The sequence below is a fragment of the Thamnophis elegans genome, chromosome 6 (genome assembly GCF_009769535.1).
Source record: "Thamnophis elegans isolate rThaEle1 chromosome 6, rThaEle1.pri, whole genome shotgun sequence".
NCBI classification, from domain to species: domain Eukaryota; kingdom Metazoa; phylum Chordata; class Lepidosauria; order Squamata; family Colubridae; genus Thamnophis; species Thamnophis elegans.
In genome coordinates, this window is record NC_045546.1 from 72423494 (window position 1) to 72444990 (window position 21497).

A 21497-nucleotide genomic window follows, 5' to 3' on the forward strand; every position below is an offset into this window, starting at 1 on the left:
ATGTCTTGGTCTGTTGGATTAAATTTGGGTTTGTTGCTAGAAAACTGATCAGATCCTGCTTTAACAAGAGTGACTGTTAGAAATAATCTAATAATCTGGCTCTACAAGATTTTTTCCACTTCTGTTCTGCATTTATGCTATAACTATTCTCAAGGCAAGTTCTCCAAATGGAAAAGGAATGCTACTTCTTCTAACCCTATAGGCAAAAGAAAATAATAATTTATTAGACAAAAAGGTAGAAAACAGAATAGACAGGAGGCAAGCTTCATAGTTAAAACCTTCATATTAAAATAATTTAAATCAAAGAAAAAAATTAAAATATTTTTGATTTAAATTCCATTCCTCCTCCTCTATGTTATGCTTCCACTGTGGATTTGTAAAAGCCCTACAGTTTTGTGGGTTTTTTTTCTCTAATAAGACTGATATTCAGGAAATATTAGATAAAAATTTTTACTCCGTTATGACTAAAACGTTACGGTTTTATTCACTGATAATAAACACGAAACAGATTTTTCTCAAATATTGACTAAAAGGTAAATAAATGTTAGCATCACAACACACAGCATTTCCCCATTGAAACATCACTTCAGTTAATGTTCAAACTGGTTTTAATCACTTCCCATGTTACAATTTAAAGGCAGTATCAGTCAATGCAAACATTCTAAAAGAATGAGCAGATGGAGACTGGAGTCATGAAGTGGCTGGTAAACTCCTGTTCTGAAGGCAGAACAAAAGACCCACCTTTTCCATAATTACTGGACTGATTAATGCATTGCGTTTTCTCACAGCACACCTGTAATTATTGAGAGGTAAGCATTGTGCTGTGTGCCTAGTGTCTGAACCAGCTCTATAGCAGCAGATGGGGCTACATCTCTGTTGACATATGTTACAATAAAATGACTCATGAATCTTGGCATGAAAGGCAGAGTGCAGCATTTTAAAAGATTAATAAATTCGAATTGTTAATCTTGCTGGCTTTTTTCATTAAAGCCATGTGTCCATACAAAGATTCCAGAGTATTTTTCAAGTAGAGGCTAAACCACATTGCATGAATGGACTAAAACTTCACTTTCCTTCTAAAGTGAAAGGGGTTTGGGTCTGGGCCCTTTAGGAGTCTATGAAACAAAGGGCACAAGACACTGTAAAGTTCTCCTATGCAAGTCTTAATTGAATGAATGGAACTTGAGCAAACACATTCATGGCACATTGCTTCTATAGCTGAACCAAGTTATCATCTAGGCTGTGTATGTTTAAAATCATTCCCTGGTAGCATAAACAGGTATACGTTATTTTAAAAATAAATCATAATAAATCATTGTAAGCTTTTTAATTTCTATGGTTCAATATATTGACTTTCTTGAATTGCAATATTGTGCTAAATATAATAGAACTGATTATATAAAATTTAAGAACGGCAATATATCCAATTGTGAATCTCCTCAAAATCTCTTCTTTGAGATTAAACTGAAGGACCAAATAACAAGATAATGAACATGAACATGATATTCGGTATCAATGTGTTGGAAGCACACTATTGCTGATATATGCAAATCAGTTAAGTCATTAGGGTGTCACATGATCTTAAATATATATTTGTTACTCATTTGTTCAATTAAGTCTGATTCTTCATGACCAAACAAGCATCAATTATCTAGTTTCATTTGTGAGTAATTGCTTAGGTTCTTATAAGCTCATGTTTGTTTCATCAGTAACAGTTTGTAATTACTTCATCTTCTGTCAAGCTTTTTTACTTGTTGTTGATATTTACAAGTGTTAGGGTCATCTTCAATAACTCTTTTTTCACATTAAATGCCCAAAATACCTAAGCTAGCTCCAATATTCATGCTTCCAGTGAAAACACTACTTCTTTTTAATCTAGTATTAAATTATTTATTCATCTAGTAGTCCAAGGTGTTCGCAACAATTTTTTCTAGCAGAAGAATCCATTTTTTATTTTGGATTTTCTGTTACTATATGCACAGAGAAATATGTATGAACAGCAATGTGAATAGTGAATCCAATTTATAAGACTACTCTCAGGGCTCACATCTCTGTTGTATTTGCATTTGATAAAACAGCAGCACTGCTTTAAAAAAATGAATGATGTTGAAGAGAAAATAATGTGTTACAAGTTCGTAAGCCTTTTTGAATTTTTACATACACACACAGACACAAACACACACACACGTTTTTGATTCATTTAATTGGGCTCTTTATCCAGTGTTAAGACATGTGGATCACCAATTTTTAATCCTCATTGCTTATGTCTGGAAGTTTTTATATTACATTATATATTAAAAAGCTGAAAGAATTTAAAAATAAGTCCCATTAAATTCAGTAGGACTTATCCTTGATACAACTTCCCCAAAGATACAGTATTGAAATCAGTGCCATTCCCATTGATCTCAAAGCAGATCTATAGCTGTTTAGAGGGAGTAGGATGTTACTGCTTGAAAGCTTGATTATTCTTTATGGAAGATTCCCTTAGATCTGCTCTCTCTAGGGTAGCCGGAAATATTCCTCTGGGACTAAATGATTAACTAAATTACTGACCAAATCCAGAAGGTATAGGAAACAGAGAATTTAAACCCAGAAAATGGTTAGGTGGACTAATGTTAGCTTAAACATACACAGTTACTTGTGGATGAAGATCTAGCTAGAAATAAGAGTAGAAATATGTAAGAGTAGAAATATGTAAGAGTAGAAACTATGTAAGAATTTCTACAGAGCTTCTGTGAACTGGGACTCCTAATCATTGGAAATTATGCCATTCTACAACTCTCTGATCTAGCTATGCTACTATGGTAGTTCTAGCCACGTATATAGATTTGATTATCCAACAGATTTTGTTGTTCTGCATTTAAAAACAAATTCCACAGCTCAATCCTCTCTTTGAAGCGGATAACCTCAATAAAGATGGATTACACAAATGAACCTTGGCCTGCCTACTGACAGTGTGTGAGTAACTGACTGAATATTTTTGCTAATTACTGTTTCAACCTGACTGTGTTTTAGATAGAATAACTACCTTTCAACAAACTTGAAAAATGGCTGTCTATAATACCAATTTAATAGCCATGTCTGATCTTGTCTCTTATACTGAAAATTAGGGCCTTGTTTATAACATTATTTCCAAACAGTCTGCAACATTTACTAACTTAAAATGAAAAAAAAAATCCTAGCTACAAATACAGGTAAAAGTAAAGGTTCCCCTCGCACATATGTGCTAGTTGTTCCCGACTCTAGGTGGCGGTGCTCATCCCCATTTCAAAGCTGATGAGCCAGCGCTGTCCAAAGATGTCTCCATGGTCATATGGCCGGCATGACTAAACGCTGAAGGTGCACGAAACACTGTTACCTTCCCACCAAAATGGTCCCTATTTTCTACTTGCACTTTTACATGCTTTCAAACTGCTAGGTTGGCAGAAGCTGGGACAAGTAATGGGAGCTCACTCCGTTATGCAGCATCTTAGCTACTGAGCCACCATAGCTACAAATATAGGATCCTGTTCTGACCCCCCTCGTCCCACACCAACACACACTTCGAGCCAGAGATAAGTTACGGCATTTAATTAACAGACAGACAGGTCCTTGGAAGCAAACTGGCACAGACAAGCTTGGGCAGCAATAAACACAGATAAGGCTTGGCAGCAATCCAGCCTGCCAAGCTCACAGTAATGTCCTCCGACATTCAATCCTGTGTTGACTTCTGCAAAGAGGGGCGTGTGCACAAGGAGTCTTTTTATAATCTGGAAAGGAGCCTAATGACCACAAGCTGAGTGCAATTACCTCCTGTAACTGCGCAACTGTTCCTGACACCTAGTAGCTCTTCGATGGCGTGCATCCAGGAACAACTTACTACTGGCATCCGGCTCACTCTCCCTTGTCTCCTCCCCACTTGTCCAAGGCTCAGGTACCTCCTGGTGGCCAACCAGCCTCTCTGTGCCCTGCTCGGAGACGGAACCCTGTCCAGGGTCTTCCACATCCTCCAGAGCTGACTCATCGGGCCCCTCGCTGTCAGAGTCTGGTGGCAGCTCCAACGGCTCTTGCTGGGCCACAACAGGATCCTATTATATTTTACTTTATATTTATCATCTTGTTACCTTTTCAGTTCAAAAATATCTTTAATTTTGTTTTTTAAATCATAACTGCCAATACTTTCTTGAACAACTTTATCTAATATGGTGCCAGTTGTGTTGGATTTCATCTCCAGTAATGCTGAATGAGGAGCATAAGGCTGGATGAGCCAAAGCTAACCAAGCTCTGTCGTCAAAGTTAAATGTTAGAGAAAAGTAACATTATAACTGTAGTTTTGCTATCTTTTCCATAGCCGTATGATGCCAAATACAAAAACAATTCAAGGAAGCAGGGGAAAACTGCACTAGAAAACAAATTGTGTTAAGAAAATGAGGGGGGGAGGATGCAACTCTATATATTCCAAGTCTTATGTCAGGTTACAGCATTAATGTACCTGCCAAAATCAACAGAACAATGTAAGACAAACATGTTACTGAAATATTCTTACAATAATCAAACTGGGTAAAATGAAACCACAAAAAGAATTGAAAATCGGATGTAGCTAGCTATTTCCAGCATGGTTTGTTAAATACCTAATCAGAATGTATTTTCTCTTGTCGTATCCAATTCTCAGAGATTGCCCGGAGAAATCTCTTGAAGTGTTATGGCTTTTTTTCAGAAGTGGCTTGCCATTACCTCTTTCTCACAGCTGACAAAGAGTGGCTGGCCTAAAGTCACCCACTGATTTTATATCTAAGGCGAGACTGACTATACTGCTAAAAACAAGATGTGCTATAATTTTCTACTACCGTAATCTTAAGTATCATGAATCATATTACTGGCTTTCAGATTTATTTATTTTTTAGAATTTTATGAAACTATATTTGCATTCCTGTTGTGGCCCGGCAGGAGCCGTTGGAGCTGCCACCAGACTCCGAAAGCGAGGGGCCTTATGAGTTGGCCCTGGAGGATGTGGAGGACCCTGGACAGGGTTCCGACTCAGAGCAGGGCGCAGAGAGACTGGTTGGCCACCAGGTGGCGCCTGAGCCTTGGATCAGTGGGGAGGAGACAAGAGAGAGTGATCCAGAAACCAACAGTGAGTTGTTCCGGGATGCAGGCCATCAAAGGGCTACTCGGCGTCAAGAACAACTAGGTAATTACAGGAGGTAATTACGCTCAGCTGATGGTCATTAAGCTCCTCTCCAGACTATAAAAGAGACTGCTTGTGCCACGCCCTTCTTGCAGAAGTCAACGCTTGGACTAAAGAGAAACGAACTTGGCAGGCTGGATTGCTGCCAGAGTTTGTTTGCATTGCTGCCAAGGTTTGTTGGACTTGCTGCCAAAGTCCTTATCTATTTGTTTATTTGGCTTTCAGCCACCAAGAGTCTGGACTTGCTATTAAAGGACATTCTCATTAAGCGTGTCTCGGCTTTAATTACTGGATGGAGGAGGGGGGTCAGAACACATTCCCATCTTAGCTTAGTGAATCTTTATTTTTCTCAAGGTTGTAGGTTGAATCTAAAACTGGTGACCTGCGGGCCGGATGCGTCACACGTAAACCATGCCCCCCCCAACTCCACAAAGGCAAAAAACATCATGATACATCACATGACATCAATGTGATGTGGCAAGTTTGATACCCATGATCTAATACATATTGCTTCTGAAATGTATGGTTAATCAGTAATTCTTTAAAAATTCATTTTGCTGAATTTGAATTTCCGCATTCTCAAATCAGTACTCATAATTTGGTGAGTTTTGAATTCATCCCATTTGGATTAACCTTGATAAAATACCTGTAAATATGACTTTTGTTAATGGAAAAAGCCTACTGGTGAGCCAAATTTAAGCAAATTGCTATTGGCAGTAATATTCCTTTTTTTTTTAAGCAATTAGTTACCCAAAGATTTGTACTAATAATTTCTAAGGGTCAAAGGTAAATATCACCCACATGTCATCCTTCACTGGAGCCTTTTCAAAAATAATCACTGATGGCTTAGATTTATGTAGCTTTTTCACCCTGTGCCTAGCTAAGATGAATTCAAGGTAACCAAATATTTTTGACAAGCTGTTGCTGTCAAATGTTTGAAATCTTCCCTTTTATAAAGCAATACAGAAAACTGCCAATTTAAGAAGAGAATTCACCTCCAAGGAAATTGCAACATAAGAACTTCTATATAATGTCAGGGAGTTTACAAATACAAAAATAAATAAGGTAGTTCAAACATAGTAGGTTGTTTCCTTCCTTCAAAGTACAGTTCTGTAAATGTAAATAGCATTCAGCAGCCTGCAGCCTAGCAAATCAATCATTTTAATTGAATGCTAAGTACACAGAAAGAGCAAAACTACAACCAATAAGAAAAGCACAGAAAAACAGCAACAGAAATAGGTTTATAACTAATCCTGCCACACACATCCTTTGCCACGTTCATAGCTGATCTATAAACATGCAAAATGATTTTGGATTATTATAGTTCCAAATCATTCTACAATTACCAAAATGAAAACTTCAAATGAGAGATTGGTTCTGTAAGCACTTCCATTGTTTACATAATTGCAGAATATAATTTAGTGTCAGTGCTGTTATAGAAAAAAATAGGAAAAAAGCATTGCAAACCATTGCTATACAAAATGTTGCAGAATCAGAAGGGAGAGTTCTGCTTGTGATTAAATATCACAATTTATGTTGATAAATTTACATTTTCAAAGTACCCCAAAAATTATACTGCATATTTATTTAAATATCTTCTTTTACCTCTATCAAATTTACTGAAAGGTTATAAAATACCTTTCTCTTATATTCATTATTGACTATTGACATTTTATACAAGTAACGTGATAGTCTGCCATATGTCTTCAGTTAGATTGAGTTGTTCCTAACCAGAAAGAAGTTAACAGATTAATTCCTGCCTTTAATTATGTAGAGCAGGTTTGAGGTACTAAAGAGCTTAACATCATTTTCCTTTTTCAATAAAAAGAGTTATTTAAATAATAAACTATAGTAGTATGGAAGGCAGCTAAGCAATATCATTATTTAATGAATTATTTTGATAAAATACTCAGGTACACCCAATTCAAATATTTTTTAAAGACTACTGAAAGGTTTATTAAGAACAGTATATAGCACTAATAAACTAGTGTTTGCACTAAGAGTTTAGAAACTTCCCTGCATATCCTCTTAATTGTTCTGAGCCATTAGATTTCTCTCTGCATCCCAGAGTAGTATTTAAATTAGGCTTTCTGTATAAAACATCAAAACTGCAAACTCCATGTCCAAACCCCCATTAATTGCATGCTACTGTTTCTAGTGGAAATACAAATAATTAAAAGGTTTATAGGAAGCTACGTTGTTGAAATATTTTTGGACTTTGTCAGCTACACTATTTTCCTCTCTGAACGTAATATTAATAAATATATAATCGCAGGAATGCTGTTTCTAAAACACAGCCTAATTCTGATTGCATCTAGAGTATGCAAAAAAATAATAATGATGATGATGCAACTGTTGCATGATGTTGCTCTTTTAATTGGGAGATGTTGCTAGAATAAACTAAGGGAAAAGAAGAATACAAGACACAATGAAAAAGAAATCATTCTCAATTCTTACCAAATATCAGAACCCAGAAAATTCCTAAAGTATAACAATAAAGTAATACCAACTTTGAATTTATATCAAATGTCTACTTTATGAATTACATCAACATGAAATCTGGAAGAATGAAATGGAACATTTTATTTCAATCAATTGCACTGAATTCCCAGTGTATTTCCCTTGCAACCATACAATGATTTCACTTCAACCTTATCCCTATAGCAAAATAGTAACATATTTTTTTTAACTTCAGTTAGCAAAACCTGTGTGTTCAGATGTCTTCCCACATTGATGGGGTCTACCCTCCTCCCATTTTGTTTTTCCAGGTGGTGGTAATGGCACCTTGCGTGCTTGGTCTCTGATACTTCTAGGCAAGCCTCTTCACCAGGGCTGTGTTACTGCCCGTCTCACCACATATCTGAGGAAGGTTGCCCTGTGCTTTATAAATAACATGGTCAAAATTAGTACCTGTTTAAGGACATGGATGATGCAGAATGCTGTCTTCCACTGCTTGCACAAAAAAAATAACTAAGCGTATTTTCCTATAAAGGATTCTATTCAACAAAGGGCTATAATCAAGTGAAACTCATGATTACTTCAGAAGTTTCATGTTTTTGTATGGCAAAAAATAAAAAAGAACATGAGAAGTTGTATGGAACTAGTGCCATGCAGTGACTATGAAGCTGAACTAGAGCAGGGATGGCGAATGTTTTTTCTATTCAGGTGCCAAAATGCAATGCCCTTCCCCCTGGCACATGTGTGCACACCTCTCCCGCCCTCCCCCCTGCACATGCACCCAGGCCTCACTGAAGCCTCCAGACTTCCGATAGGCCCGTTGGGCTTTTTCACACCCTCTCCTGGCTTCAGGAAAGCCTCCGGAACATGTGGATGGCAAAAAACAGGCCCAACTGGAAGGCCCAACTGGAGAGGGGGAAAACGGCCTCCCTTTGCTTTCTGGAAGGCCGAAAATCAGCTGGCCAGCTAGCAGATGCGCGCCGGAACTGACATAGGGGAACACCTCACGTGCCCTCAGATATGGCTCCATATGCCACACTTGCCATAGGTTCACCATCATGGGACTATAGGTTGAGAGATGCAGATAATAATTGTAAACTTTGCTGCTGATCTTTAAGTTTATTTGTGGGCGCCTCAAAAGTTGATTTCCAGAAAAGGAAATATCAGCATACATATACAGCACTATCTTTTAATCTCAGCTATCTCTGACTGGGACACAATGGCTCAGTGGCTAAGATGCTGAGCTTGTCGATCAGAAAGGTCGGCAGTTCAGCAGTTTGAATCCCTAGTGCTGCGTAACGGATTAAGTTCCAGTTACTTGTCCCAGCTTCTGCCAATCTAGCAGTTCGAAAGCAATAAAAAATGCAAGTAGAAAAATAGGGACCACCTATTGGTGGGAAGATAACAGTCTTCCATGTACCTTTGGTGTTTAGTCATGCCAGCCAACATGTTTTTCATCTAGGTTTTGCAGGACAGTAGAGGAATTTTTGACATTGACAAAGGCACTTTGAAACAAGCCTTTTGCTACTCTTAAATATATACAGTACATAACATTATCCCTGTTTCATATAGGTGATCATTTACTATCACCAAGTCTCAATGCTTTACTATCAAGTAGTAACCTCCTATTGCCAATTAGATCTGTCACTGCCTGGAGGATGCATTTGAATCAATATGACCTGTTTCACTGAGCTGTCCACGGTACTTTCATGGCAATCTGGATTACTATCAACCCCCACTCCATTGTAAATCATTCCAGCATTCTCTGGAAGAGAATACTTTTTCTTAATTTCTAAGACTCCACAAAAGGGATTTTTTTTTTACTATTTCTGAAAGAGTTCTGTGGATCTGCGATATCAGCAGGAAAATACTGTCATAGTGGCAGCCCTTTGTAGAATTTCAGTAACAGATCTGTATTTATGCATGGGGAGGATTGCAACTGTAGGTCCTCTGCAAATACTTTACTCTGACATATATTTACTCAGTGAGAAGATATATTCCTCCTCTGCAAAGCAAATAGCATTTAAGTATGCAGAAATTTGCTTTGCATGGAGTATAGTGAATGTTTTGATTTCAGGGCCCAAAGTAATGCTTTATGAATCTAACTATTCCAACAAAGGTTTGTTACCAACAATGCTGCACTGTTCTATGCTTATTTATAGCTGTCATATCCCCATATCGGCTGATTTTGATTATTAATACTACCCAAGAAAGGGCTGAAAAATGAATCATCTGCCTTTTTCTATGTAATGTTATCGTAAGGGGAAATAAAGTTGATTTATCAGAAAGGCAATGCTTCCTAAACAGATTAGGTTCAACACGTGACCTCTCACAAATATAATACATAGGAATTAGCTGAAGCATTTTTTCTTTTGAATCAGATGTAATTCATGTGCACTGATCCAAAATGTCATCAAAGTATATGTTGCTTGAGAAGACCCTTTAATTATTGTCAAATGTTTGCAAGTTATCTTCTTCTTTAAACCCCCTGCTTTTATCTAACCCTTAGAGGTAAACATATTGTAACTTTCCAGAATGTTTACATATATAGTCTTAAAAGTCTCACTAGCTTTGTTCAGATTTAGATAAAATTCAACGTATTCAGAATGGAAAATAATACATGAAGAATCACAAAAGCAATTCTGTCTCAGAATTGCATGTTCGGCTTACTGAAAAATCTGAAGCCAAGTCTGCCACCAAGAGGAATAAAAGAGAATTATATTTATGTTGCTTACTAAAAAATTTAGAAATACTGATTCAACTTCTTACTCTGGTTATGCATGGTTTAAGGTAAACCAAAGAAAACACTTTGCTATCATGCATTTGATAGCATTATATATTTTGTATGCTTACATACTAAGTAAATTTATTTGGAAATGGAAGCCATGTTAATAGTCGAACTTGGAATTTTCATGTTTGGACAGTTATTACATTTAATATTTGACACAGTCAATCGACTTAATAAAATTATCTTCCTCTACTTTACCTTATACTATTTTATCATACTTTTTATCTACTCTATATTTAATTTTATCTCATCATAGCTATTTTATCTAACGTCACTATCTTATCTCATTTATTGTATTTTATTAAGGCTGATGCTCATGTCTGATATGATCAGTTCTAATTGACTAATCAATAAAGTATATCATATTATGTTTAATAATAATTTTACAATAAAATACAGATATTCCTTTTAGTTCTAATTTTTATTGTTGCATTCATTCAGTCATACTAAACAAAAAGTCAATATGCTAACTGAGTGGATTTCTATTTAGGAAGTTATTCAAAATGCAAGATGTCAACCTACACTATATTTATGAGTGACTACCATTTTAGAGTTATCTGATAACAGTATAATTCACATCATACAAGTAAAAAAAACCACCAAATATACCATATATAGGAAGCAAAGAGATAACAGCAACAAATTAGTCTGTATAAAAGTAGAGACAGATTTTTTAAAAGTTTGGTTTGTTTATGTTTCAACCTTTTTCTGCATGGTTGGAAGGCATACTTTATGAACAATATACATGATCTAGTCTACACAATAAGGAAAAGGAAAGGAAATAGGGAAACTTCAGAGACATTATATATGCTATCTTGTTGGGCTAGAACAGAGAAGAGGCATTTTCAGTGAAGCCCTTGAGACCAGCAAAGATCTCTCTGATAAACTAAAGGACAAAAAAGATAGGTACAAAAAATGGAAAGAGGAACAAATAACTAAGGCAGAATATCAGCAGATAGCCAGAATCTATAAAGACAAAGTCAGGAAAGCAAAGGCTCAGAATGAACAAAGACTTGCAACAAAAGTCAAAGATAATAACAAAAAGTTTACTTCAACAATGGCAAAGAACAGGCAGCAGAGAGAAAGCAGAGCTGCTTAATTCATTCTTCACATGCATCTTCATGAAAAAAGAAACTATAGTGCCCAACATACCAAAAACGCAACTGTAAAAGACAAACTAGAAATAAAAATTAAACCAAGCAATAAAATGGTGTCTGATCTCGATAAATATAAATCGCTGGGATCTGACGGATTACATCCCCAGAGTTCTAAAGGAGCTGGCAGATGTCATCTCAGAAGCACTATACCAATGGTAGTAAACCTGGTCCCTACCGCCCACTAGTGGGCGTTCCAGCTTTCATGGTGGGCGGTAGGGGTTTATTGTAACTCTGCTTTATAAACTTTATAAAGTAAAGTTACTTCTCTACTTTATAAATCACCATTATTGTGGAACCAGTGGGCGGTTAGAAAATTTTACTGCTAACAGAGATACAAAAGTGGGCGGTAGGTATAAAAAGGTTGACTATCCCTGCACTATACCATATCTTTCAAAAATCCTGGAACACCGGGGAACTACCAGAAGACTGAAAAAGACTTGATGTGGCTTCCATCTTTAAAAAAGAGGGGGGGAAAACAGACCCAAGGAAGATACTGGAAAAGATCTGCAAACATCTAGAAATAAATAAAATAATAACTAGAAGTCAGCATGGCTTTGTTAAAAACAGATCATGCCAAACCAATCTTATTTAATTCTTTGACATAACAACTAAATTAAAAGACCAGCGAAATGCTGTGGACATAGTACACTGTACTTAGACTTCTGAAAGGCATTTGACAAGGTAGACCACAACCTACTTCTTGGTAAGCTAGATAGCATCACCATCAGAAGGATTTGTAACTAACTGAAAAACCGTACTCAATGAGTAGTCCTTAATGGTCCTATATCTATAGGGAGAGAAGTAAGTAGTGGGGTACTACAAGGTTCCATCTTAGGCCCAGTACTTTTCAATATCTTCATAAATGACTTAGATGAGGGAGTAGAAGGGGAACTTATCAAATTTGCAGATGATACTAAGCTGGCAGGAATAGCCAACATCTGAGATGATAGGCTCAACATCCAGATGGATCTTGACAGATTTGAATCCTGGGCCCTAACAAATAAAATGAAATTCAATGTAGAGAAGTAAAGTAAAGTAAAGTCTTACACTCAGACAAGAAAAACAAAAAGTACACATATAGACTGGGAGAAACCAGGTTCGATAGCAGTAACTGTGAGAGGGATCTTAAGAGTCTTAGTGGAGAACCAATTAAATATGAGCCACGGTGGAGCAGTGGTTAGAGTACAATACTGCAGGCTACTTCTGCTGACTACTGGCTGCCTGCAATTAGGCAGTTCAAATCTTACCAGGCTCAAGGCTGAATCACTTCCATCCTTCCAAGGTGGATAAAATGAGGACCCAAAACTGTTGGGGGCAATATGCTGACTCTGTAGGCCTCTTAGAGAGGGCTGTAAAGTGATAAATAAGTCTAAGTGCTATTGCTATTGCTAACAGTATGCAGCAGGAGCCCAAAAATCAATGCAATCCTAAGTTGCATTAACAGAGCAATTTGATCAAGACCACACCTAGAATACTGCATCCAGTTTTGGTCACCACAATATAAAAAAGATGTTGAGACTAGAAATAGTGCAGAGAAGACCAACAAAGATGATCAGTAGACTGGAGGCTAAAACAAATGAAGAATGGTTACAGAAACTGGGCATGGCTAGCAGTGGTGGGTTCTGGATCCCGGTGCAACCGATATGGTGAAATGGGGCCAGGCATCCACCACATGAATGCGCACAGCACGTGCACACACATGTGCACACACATGTGCACAGCGCGCGCAGGAGTACTTACCGCCCACAACACTCCAGCTGCTCGGCGGAGCTTTGTGCAGGCGCTGTATACTCCATACGCATATGGAAGCCCTGAACAGATGAAATACAGGTAAGGAGCAAGGGCGGGCAGGTGGACCCTCCAGAGCACTGTACCGGAACAGTACCTGGTGCTCCCAGCAGGCACAGGTACACCTGTACCAGGGCGTACCAGCCGAATCCCACCACTGGTGGCTAGTCTAGTGAAGAGAAGGACCAGAGGAGATATGATACAGTGTTCCACAGAGGCTGTCACAGAGAGGAGGTGGTCATCCTATTTTCCAAAGCACCAGAAGGCCAAATAAGGAATAATGAATGGAAATTGATCAAAAAGAGATTCAAGCTAGAAATAAGGAGGAATTTTCTGATAGTGAGAACAATCAATCAATGGAACAGTTTGCCTTCAGAAGCTGTGGGAGTTTCATCACTGGAAGTTTTCAAAAAGAGACTGAACTGGCATCTATCAGAAATAGTGTAGTGTAGGCCTCCTGTTTGGGCAGGAGGTAGACTAGATGACCTACAAGGTCCGTTTCAATTCTGTTATTCTGTTAAGAGTTGGATATAGTGTATAAAGAAGAAAGTAAGGAGTGTATGAATTTATATCCATAGAGGAAAATTGTTGTTCTGAATCTTGATGGATAGAGCAATATTTACACTTCCATATATATGTTCTTATATAACAGACAGAAATGCCTTATTTCTTCCTGAAACAACTGATACCATTTTTGCCTACAACAACAACCCTGTGGGGTGGGTTGAAATGAGATTGAGTGACTTACCCAAAGTCACCCAGCTGATTTTTCATGCCTCAGGAGAGACTAGACTTTACAATTCTATTGTAAATTGTAAACAATCAACCATAGAGCCCAGACAAGGAATAATGGATGAAACCTGATCAAGGAGAGATTCAACCTAGAAACGAGAAATTTCCTGACAGTGAGAACAATCAACCAATGGAACAGCTTGCTTTCAGAAATTTGGGTGCTTCAATCACTGGATGCTTTAAAGAAGAGATGGGCAGCATCTGTCAGAAATGGTATAGTGTCTCCTGCTTGACCAGGGGTTGGACTAGATGACCTACAAGTTACCTTCCAACTCTGTTATTCTAATTCTTGGTTTCTAGCCTAATGCCTTAATTATTAGACCAATCCATATATGTATGTTTGATCATGAGATTGTCAACAAAGGAAGCTTAAGTAAGAAATTTAAACATTTGGATTCAGAAACTGAAGGAGTTAATCCAAATTGTAAGAGCGGCAATTAGTTTTGTTGGTTTACAAAGAGTGTTCTCTTCCTCTGGAATAATTCACTGAAAACTGCAAAGCAATTTGGAAACTGAAAAGCAAGACAATTTGTCTTTCTTTTGCCAGTCTCTGAAAAAAAAAAGGAACAGATGAGCACTTTATTTGCCTTTTACCAAAGTTTTAAATGTTTTGTGCTGACTTGATTTAAATTGTCTATTCTTTATTTTTAACAAAATGTACTTTAAATCAGAAGAGCACGTTTTAAGTAATAATCTATTTTTATTGTTTGCTGGAGAAAATTAGTGAGAACAAGCCAATTTAAAAGCAGCTGGTGGTTATGCTGTTATAACATGGCAAATGTATCTCTCAAATACCCACAAATAATTCAGCTGAAGCTGGTTCATCTCCTAATGTCTTCACAACTACATGCTAATTTGCTATTAATATTCTAATTTTATTTTATATAAAAATGATTTTTTTTAAAATCTGACAAAAACTGTATGAAATGTAAGTACATTCTAAAATTTATATATATCCCTGAATAAACCATTGCATTCATACTGTATCAAACAAGCACTTTTACTAAAAATGATGATTGCAAAATATTCCTGGTAAGTGAAATTATTCAAAACATTAAATTGGCTCTCCCTGACTAGTGAATTAAATTATGAATTGAATCAATTTGACTTAAACCAAATCCATCCTATTTATAATTATTCAGATCTTCAGGATCCATTTTTTAAGGAATGCTCTCATGGGACCTCTTGTAATGAGGCTAAGATCATTCTATGTAAGACCAAATTTATAATTCCCAGATCCAGCTGAGCATTCTATTCAGTGGTGGGTTCCGGATCCTGTTGCAACCAATATGGTGCGCAGGGCCTTGCCGCCTGCAACGCTCCAGCTGCTCGGCGGAGTGCCATGCAGGCGCCGTACGTTTCGTGCACATGTGCGCAAGCCCTGAAAACCTCAAATACCGATAAGGAGCGTGGGCAGGCAAGTGGGCCCTCCAGAGCACCGTACCCGAATGGAACCTGGTGCTCCCAGCAGGCACTGGTATGTCCGTACCGGGGTGTACCAGTCATAACCTACCACTGATTCTATTCTTACTAAAGATTACATTACATATAATACACTGAGGGGGATTATATAAATTAGCAATAATTTGTTCCAATTCCAGCTTCTTTACTTTCCCTCTCCTCTCATTTCCAAGAAAAGTGCAATACTTTGCCTAGCCCAAAATCACATCTTGCTCTGATGCAAGGACGGCCCATTAACCATTTCCCAAACATTTGTCCACATGCTTCTAGCTGTAATTCCGTGTTAGTCTGCAGGGGAGCTAAAGATGCTTTAAGAAATTAACCACTCTGAGTCTGTAATTGGAAGCATAACAGAAAAACATTAGAACCCATTGTGGTGCTCCTAGGAAGAAATCTTGTGAAATTTCCCAACCCCACAAATTACAATTGGTTTTCATGAACAGAGATATTTAGCTATATAATATCTGATATATTCAAATCTTATATCTGAATAAGGCAGAATTTCTGAATAAACTGTAAGAAGTAAAGAATAACTAGAAAGGTCTTTTGCTGAACAATGTCAAGTATTTAGTTCACATCTTTAGGCCTTTAAACCTGTAAGTCATCCAGAAGAATTCAATCAGATGCTTTTGACACCTTTATAGTGTAAGACAGGCTTTCTCGAAAGTTTGCAATACTAAAAGCCCCCCAAATCTTTCTTTCTTTACATTCATCTGCTGAAGTTGTAATCTAAAAAAAAGTGTTTGGCAAACCTTTCATGAACAAAATCAAACAAATAATACATAATACATTAATAAGTAAACCAGAAAACGTCTGTGATTGTTAGATACTTCTAACAAATGGCTAGAACCGTGACTTTAACCATCTCACAAAGCTATAGGCTTTGTGTTTCTTTGCTGCCTGTGGAAACCCACTTTGGCTTCTCCAGGCAAAGTGAGATTGTAGAAGAACTGCTGTTTCTGGAAAAGCAACTAAATGCTCTTTATACTAGGGATATCTAGGACGACCAGTTTTCAGTAAGAAATGAAGTGAAAATGGTTTGAGGTGGAAGCCCTTCTATTAAAGGCTGTATCCTATGTTGGAAAAAAAGTTATTCATTTTTTTCTCTATTCATTCTTCCCCTTAGCCTCATTTCAATCTACTCCAGAATTTCCTTTCATTTACACACAAAAAAAATCTTATGATCCAAATTAGGCAATTCAGTTTTAAAATTAGAACAATCTCATTAATACCTGGTCTTTGTTAGTTAAGCCAATGTGCATGATAAGATAAAAATGCACCAGGTAGTCAGGATTTGGCATAAAATCTTGACGTCTTGTCATCATAGCACATATCAGTTTGTAGGCATGAATCTTTCCTTCTTTATATTCATCGGGTAAAGTTGTAGCCTAAAAAAAAAACATTTTGTTAAATCATTTGTGAACTCTGAAACTACCAGACCATTATATATTAAAATATGTAAATATCCTCACCAGGATCGTTTTGATTCTATTTCTGATGCTAATCCAAAACATTTTTTTAAACACTCAAAAAAAAATTAAATTGTTGATCTTAAATTGTTAATTCATAAATAGATAAGTTTTGAAATCTAGTGCAAACCTCCAGTAATACAAAGTGTGATGATACAAGTTTTATATATTCCTTCTCAACAAGGTTTCAGCAAATCTGTTCAAGTCCCCACAATTCCTACCTTCCTGTGGCCCACTACCATTTTTTTTGAATTTGTTTTTATTTTTAAACATAAAAAACAACATAAAAAAATTCTCAGCCATTATATACAGCATGTCATTTGGTTACAAGTGTTTTTGCATCCATATTCTCAATTACATTTACAATCACAGATTTTTCATCTAATATAACTAGGTACCTCACTTTCATTGTACAGTGTATATTCAATTACAATTAATTTTTTTCCCCATAAACCTAATTCCCTTACATTCTTGATTGTCTGTTTAATAACAATATACCTTTATATAATCACATATCCTGATATGAAAATTTTTTACCAACCATTGCCACTACATTTCTGTGGTCACCTATCACTGACTAGGTGGCTCAGTGGCTAAGACACTGAACTTGTCAATCAGAAAGGTCAGCAGTTCTAATCCCTAGTATAGGTCTCCTGCATGAGCAGGAGGTTGGACTAGATGACCTCCAAGGTACCTTCCAACTCTGTTACTGTACAGGGCAACGGTTAAGCCTCAATCATTGATTTGCCTGGGTAAGCAGGATTCATTGCCCCTGAGGTCACACCCCACAAAAACATGCTGCACTGTTTCCATATAGGTGATTCTGGATAACCAACCTTAGGCTACACATAGTAAAAAAATGTTCACAACTATCTTTTTAAAAACTTTGCTATGGGGAAAGTAGAATTTATAGCTTATTTGCATGTTGGTTCTATAGCATACCTTCTTGCACACAATAGTAGACATTAGGTAAAATACAAAGTTATACGCATGCATTAAGCTATAGATGTAGTCCTCATCTTACAACAGTTCATTAAGTGACCATTGTAACGGTCACTTTAAGTGAACCATTAAGTGAAGTTAAAATGGCACTGGAAAAAGTTACTTACGGTCGAGTTTCACACTTTTGCAGCATCCCCATGGTTACGTGATCAAAATTCAGACCTTTTGACAAGTAAAGTCAACGGGGAAGCCACATTCACTTAACAGTTGTGTTACTAACCTAACAACTGCAATGAATCAATTACTGTATATACTCGAGTATAAGCCTAGTTTTTCAGCCCACTTTTTGGGCTGAAAAAAGCCGCCTCGGCTTATACTCGAGTCAGTGAAAAATTTGCCCGAAATGGAGGAGAAAAAGGGGTGGGGCCATGCCGCTGGGTGACACTCGTGAATGGCCCAGTGCCCCTGTGAGTTTCCCCTCCCTCTGTGTCAGTTTGCCGCGCAGCGCGCACCGCACCATCCCCCCTCCTCACGTTCTAATGTAATGCAAGGCTGTCTTACGATTCCCCTTCCTCCCCCTCCTGCCGCTCTGCAACGATGTCCCACCTCCTCCTTGTTATGGCAAGCAGCCACATAGCGATGTCCCACCTCCTCTGGTACAGTGATCCAATGATAGGAATCACTGTGCCGTGTGTCATAGGAGGCGGGACATCGCTCCCGCGGCTGCACGGGACATCATCATCACAGCGGGACATCAGCATCATGAGGTGAGTGAAGTATTTCATTGAATACACCGCTAGTTTACTGTTTTTCTTTGAAATAAATATTCAAAAACATTATTGGTATCTATTTTTATTTTTGAAATTTACCGGTAGCTGCTGCATTTCCCACCCTAGGCTTATACTCGAGTCAATAACTTTTCCAGTTTTTTGTGGTAAAATTAGGTGCCTCGGCTTATATTCGGGTCGGCCTATACTCGAGTATATACGGTAACAACTGTGGCAAGAAAAGTCATAAAATGGGGCAAAATTCACTTAACAAATGTTTTGCTTAGCAACAGAAATTTTGAGCTCCACTGCGGTCATAAGTCGAGGACTACCTATAATTACTATGTTGGCTTTGTTAACTTTTGATTTAAGGACAGAATATAATCTTCATGCTACAGTGGTTATATTTTCATTGGAGCTAGTATAACTTAGGAAATGATTGAACTTTTTATTTTTTCAAATCATACCGAATACAAATAGATTGGTTTCTGGAGTTGTGGTAAGAAGATCACTTAAAAAAAAACACAATGTATTATAATTGCTGCTTCCATTGGGTGTTAAGAGACATTTTAATTTATTTTTATTATTTCAACAAAATATGCCCTTCACTTTTTTTTTTAGATTGCATAGTAGGAGCAGTCATCATACAATATAACCTACATTATTTTGGGAGGTCTTTTAAGTTCTCATTATATTATGTGGTCAGAAGATTCAGAAAGTTTGGAACGTGGATCGCTCAATATGTCAGAGTGGTATATTAGGATACAGCTGACTCAGAACATGCTGAGTAAGGCTACTTTACCCAGTTTCAAACAGAAATACATTTTCTGTGTCATGCACACCTCTTGTGGAATGTTCAAAATGTTTCTGACTTTCTTCACCTGGAACACAAGAGACTAAAAGCATTCTGAGTAATTCTGGAAAATTCTAAGTAGGGCATCTTGTTTGGCAATAAAAAAACTTTCCCTCTGTTCCAAGCCCATCCACGAACTATTTGCATTTTCATGCAAAAGCAAATAAACAACTAACTTACCTTGAACAACCATGATGCAAATATTCTAAGTGGTGGAATTAAAACAGGAGGGCATGGGGTAGACTGGTTATCCAGACTTATTGCCAGATTATCTCTTATCTAAAACAAATAAACAAGAAACAATTTAAGTGTTTTACATTTCATCAGCCTTAATAAAGTTAGTTGCATTCTTCTTAAACATTTACATGCAAAATATTGGTTCTCAGTTATTTTCTAATTGGTTGGAATAAATTTAGCTGATGAGACCAAGACGTGAGATGGTCTATACATGTTCTTTCTTTTCTTCATTTTACAGGAATCAATGGAATTTTAAATAATGCATTTCTCCTATTGCTTTTTTTCATCATTATTCTGTGATGAACAGGGTTCGGAAATTGGAGCAGTTGTTTGCAAATGTCTCCATTTTCTATGGAACAAGATCCATTAGCTTGCCAAAAAGAAATATACATTAAAATTGTTCTAAACACATTAGTGGAATGATGGAGAATCCATCGCTTTCTAGATATTGTTGGATTTTAGTTCATTTATTCCTTATTTAGTCCAGTATTCGTTTAGCAAATGTCTGCTATTGGAGACCATCATGCTAGCTAAAATACGGGGTTCCAAAATGTTTGACATAGGGACCACATCTAGCAAGTTAGCCTCTGTTTTTTAACATGTGTGGGGCAAAAAAATGGGAGTGCTTTTGTGCCTTTTGGGTGGCTTACTACAAATAGTCAAGACATTCATTTCATAGCTTGAAACTTTCCAAATTTGTGCCCATTTGGGCGTATGGCCTTCATCATGCCATGAAAATTAACTTGTGGCTAAGTAGCAAATGTTTAATATAAGAGGAGAACCTTATGAAGTCATGAGTAGTCCTAACAATAACTTGAATCCACAATTATCCCTTAATATTGCATATCTACTATAATATATTAATTTGAATATATCACTTTCATATAAATATTTCTATCATTAAATTATACTGTTAATTATTTTTCAGGAACTATAATTATTTGATTTGAATATATTATACAATGTTTATTTTAGCTGCTTACCTCACAGTAAATTTATCATAACATTCAACCTTACCTTTGCTAATTTGTGCCATAACTCAAAGAGATATTCAACAACTCTGGCATGTATTTTAGGAGACTGGATATTGTTCACATCTCCAAGAATTCCTAAAGTTCTTCTCCACAGTACAGCTGCAGAGTCAGGATGCCATCCAGTAAGAGTGCCACCAGCAATTATGCTATAATCATCAGCAAGGAATTCACTGCTGTCTAAAAGAAAGAATGGTTTGCATGAGCCTTTGCACATATTAACATATGTGCAAAAAAGACATCAAATTTTATTCATTTAAAATTTAGAAACAAAAATACAAAGATATAAATTTCATTTTCTCCTATCTTTAAAGGTGTAAAGATAGACCTTTAACGCATCATCAATGCTTAAATACCACTTTATTGAAATCATATACATGTCTTATAATGATGAAATATAAAAATATTTTTTTTAAAAGAAACCTGGTTTTCCATTTAGTTATACTGGAATAAAATCATGCAAATTTCTAGAGCAATTGAAATATAAAATACAACATAATAAGAAAAAAGTAGATGATAAAGACAATAAAACCAATAAAAGCAGCAGCTTGAATAAAATGTTTTTGAACATCAGCATGATAAAAATTA

At 36.8% G+C, this 21497-nt stretch overlaps 1 protein-coding gene across 1 annotated transcript in view; it reads right to left on the reverse strand.

The window, feature by feature from the left end:
- Positions 1-21497, reverse strand: part of RALGAPA2 (Ral GTPase activating protein catalytic subunit alpha 2) — a 194857-nt gene that overhangs the window by 106814 nt on the left and 66546 nt on the right. The window contains 3 exon segments of the mRNA XM_032219499.1: positions 16843-16998; positions 19822-19920; positions 20896-21089. Of these exon segments, the coding sequence (XP_032075390.1) occupies positions 16843-16998; positions 19822-19920; positions 20896-21089 (449 nt within the window).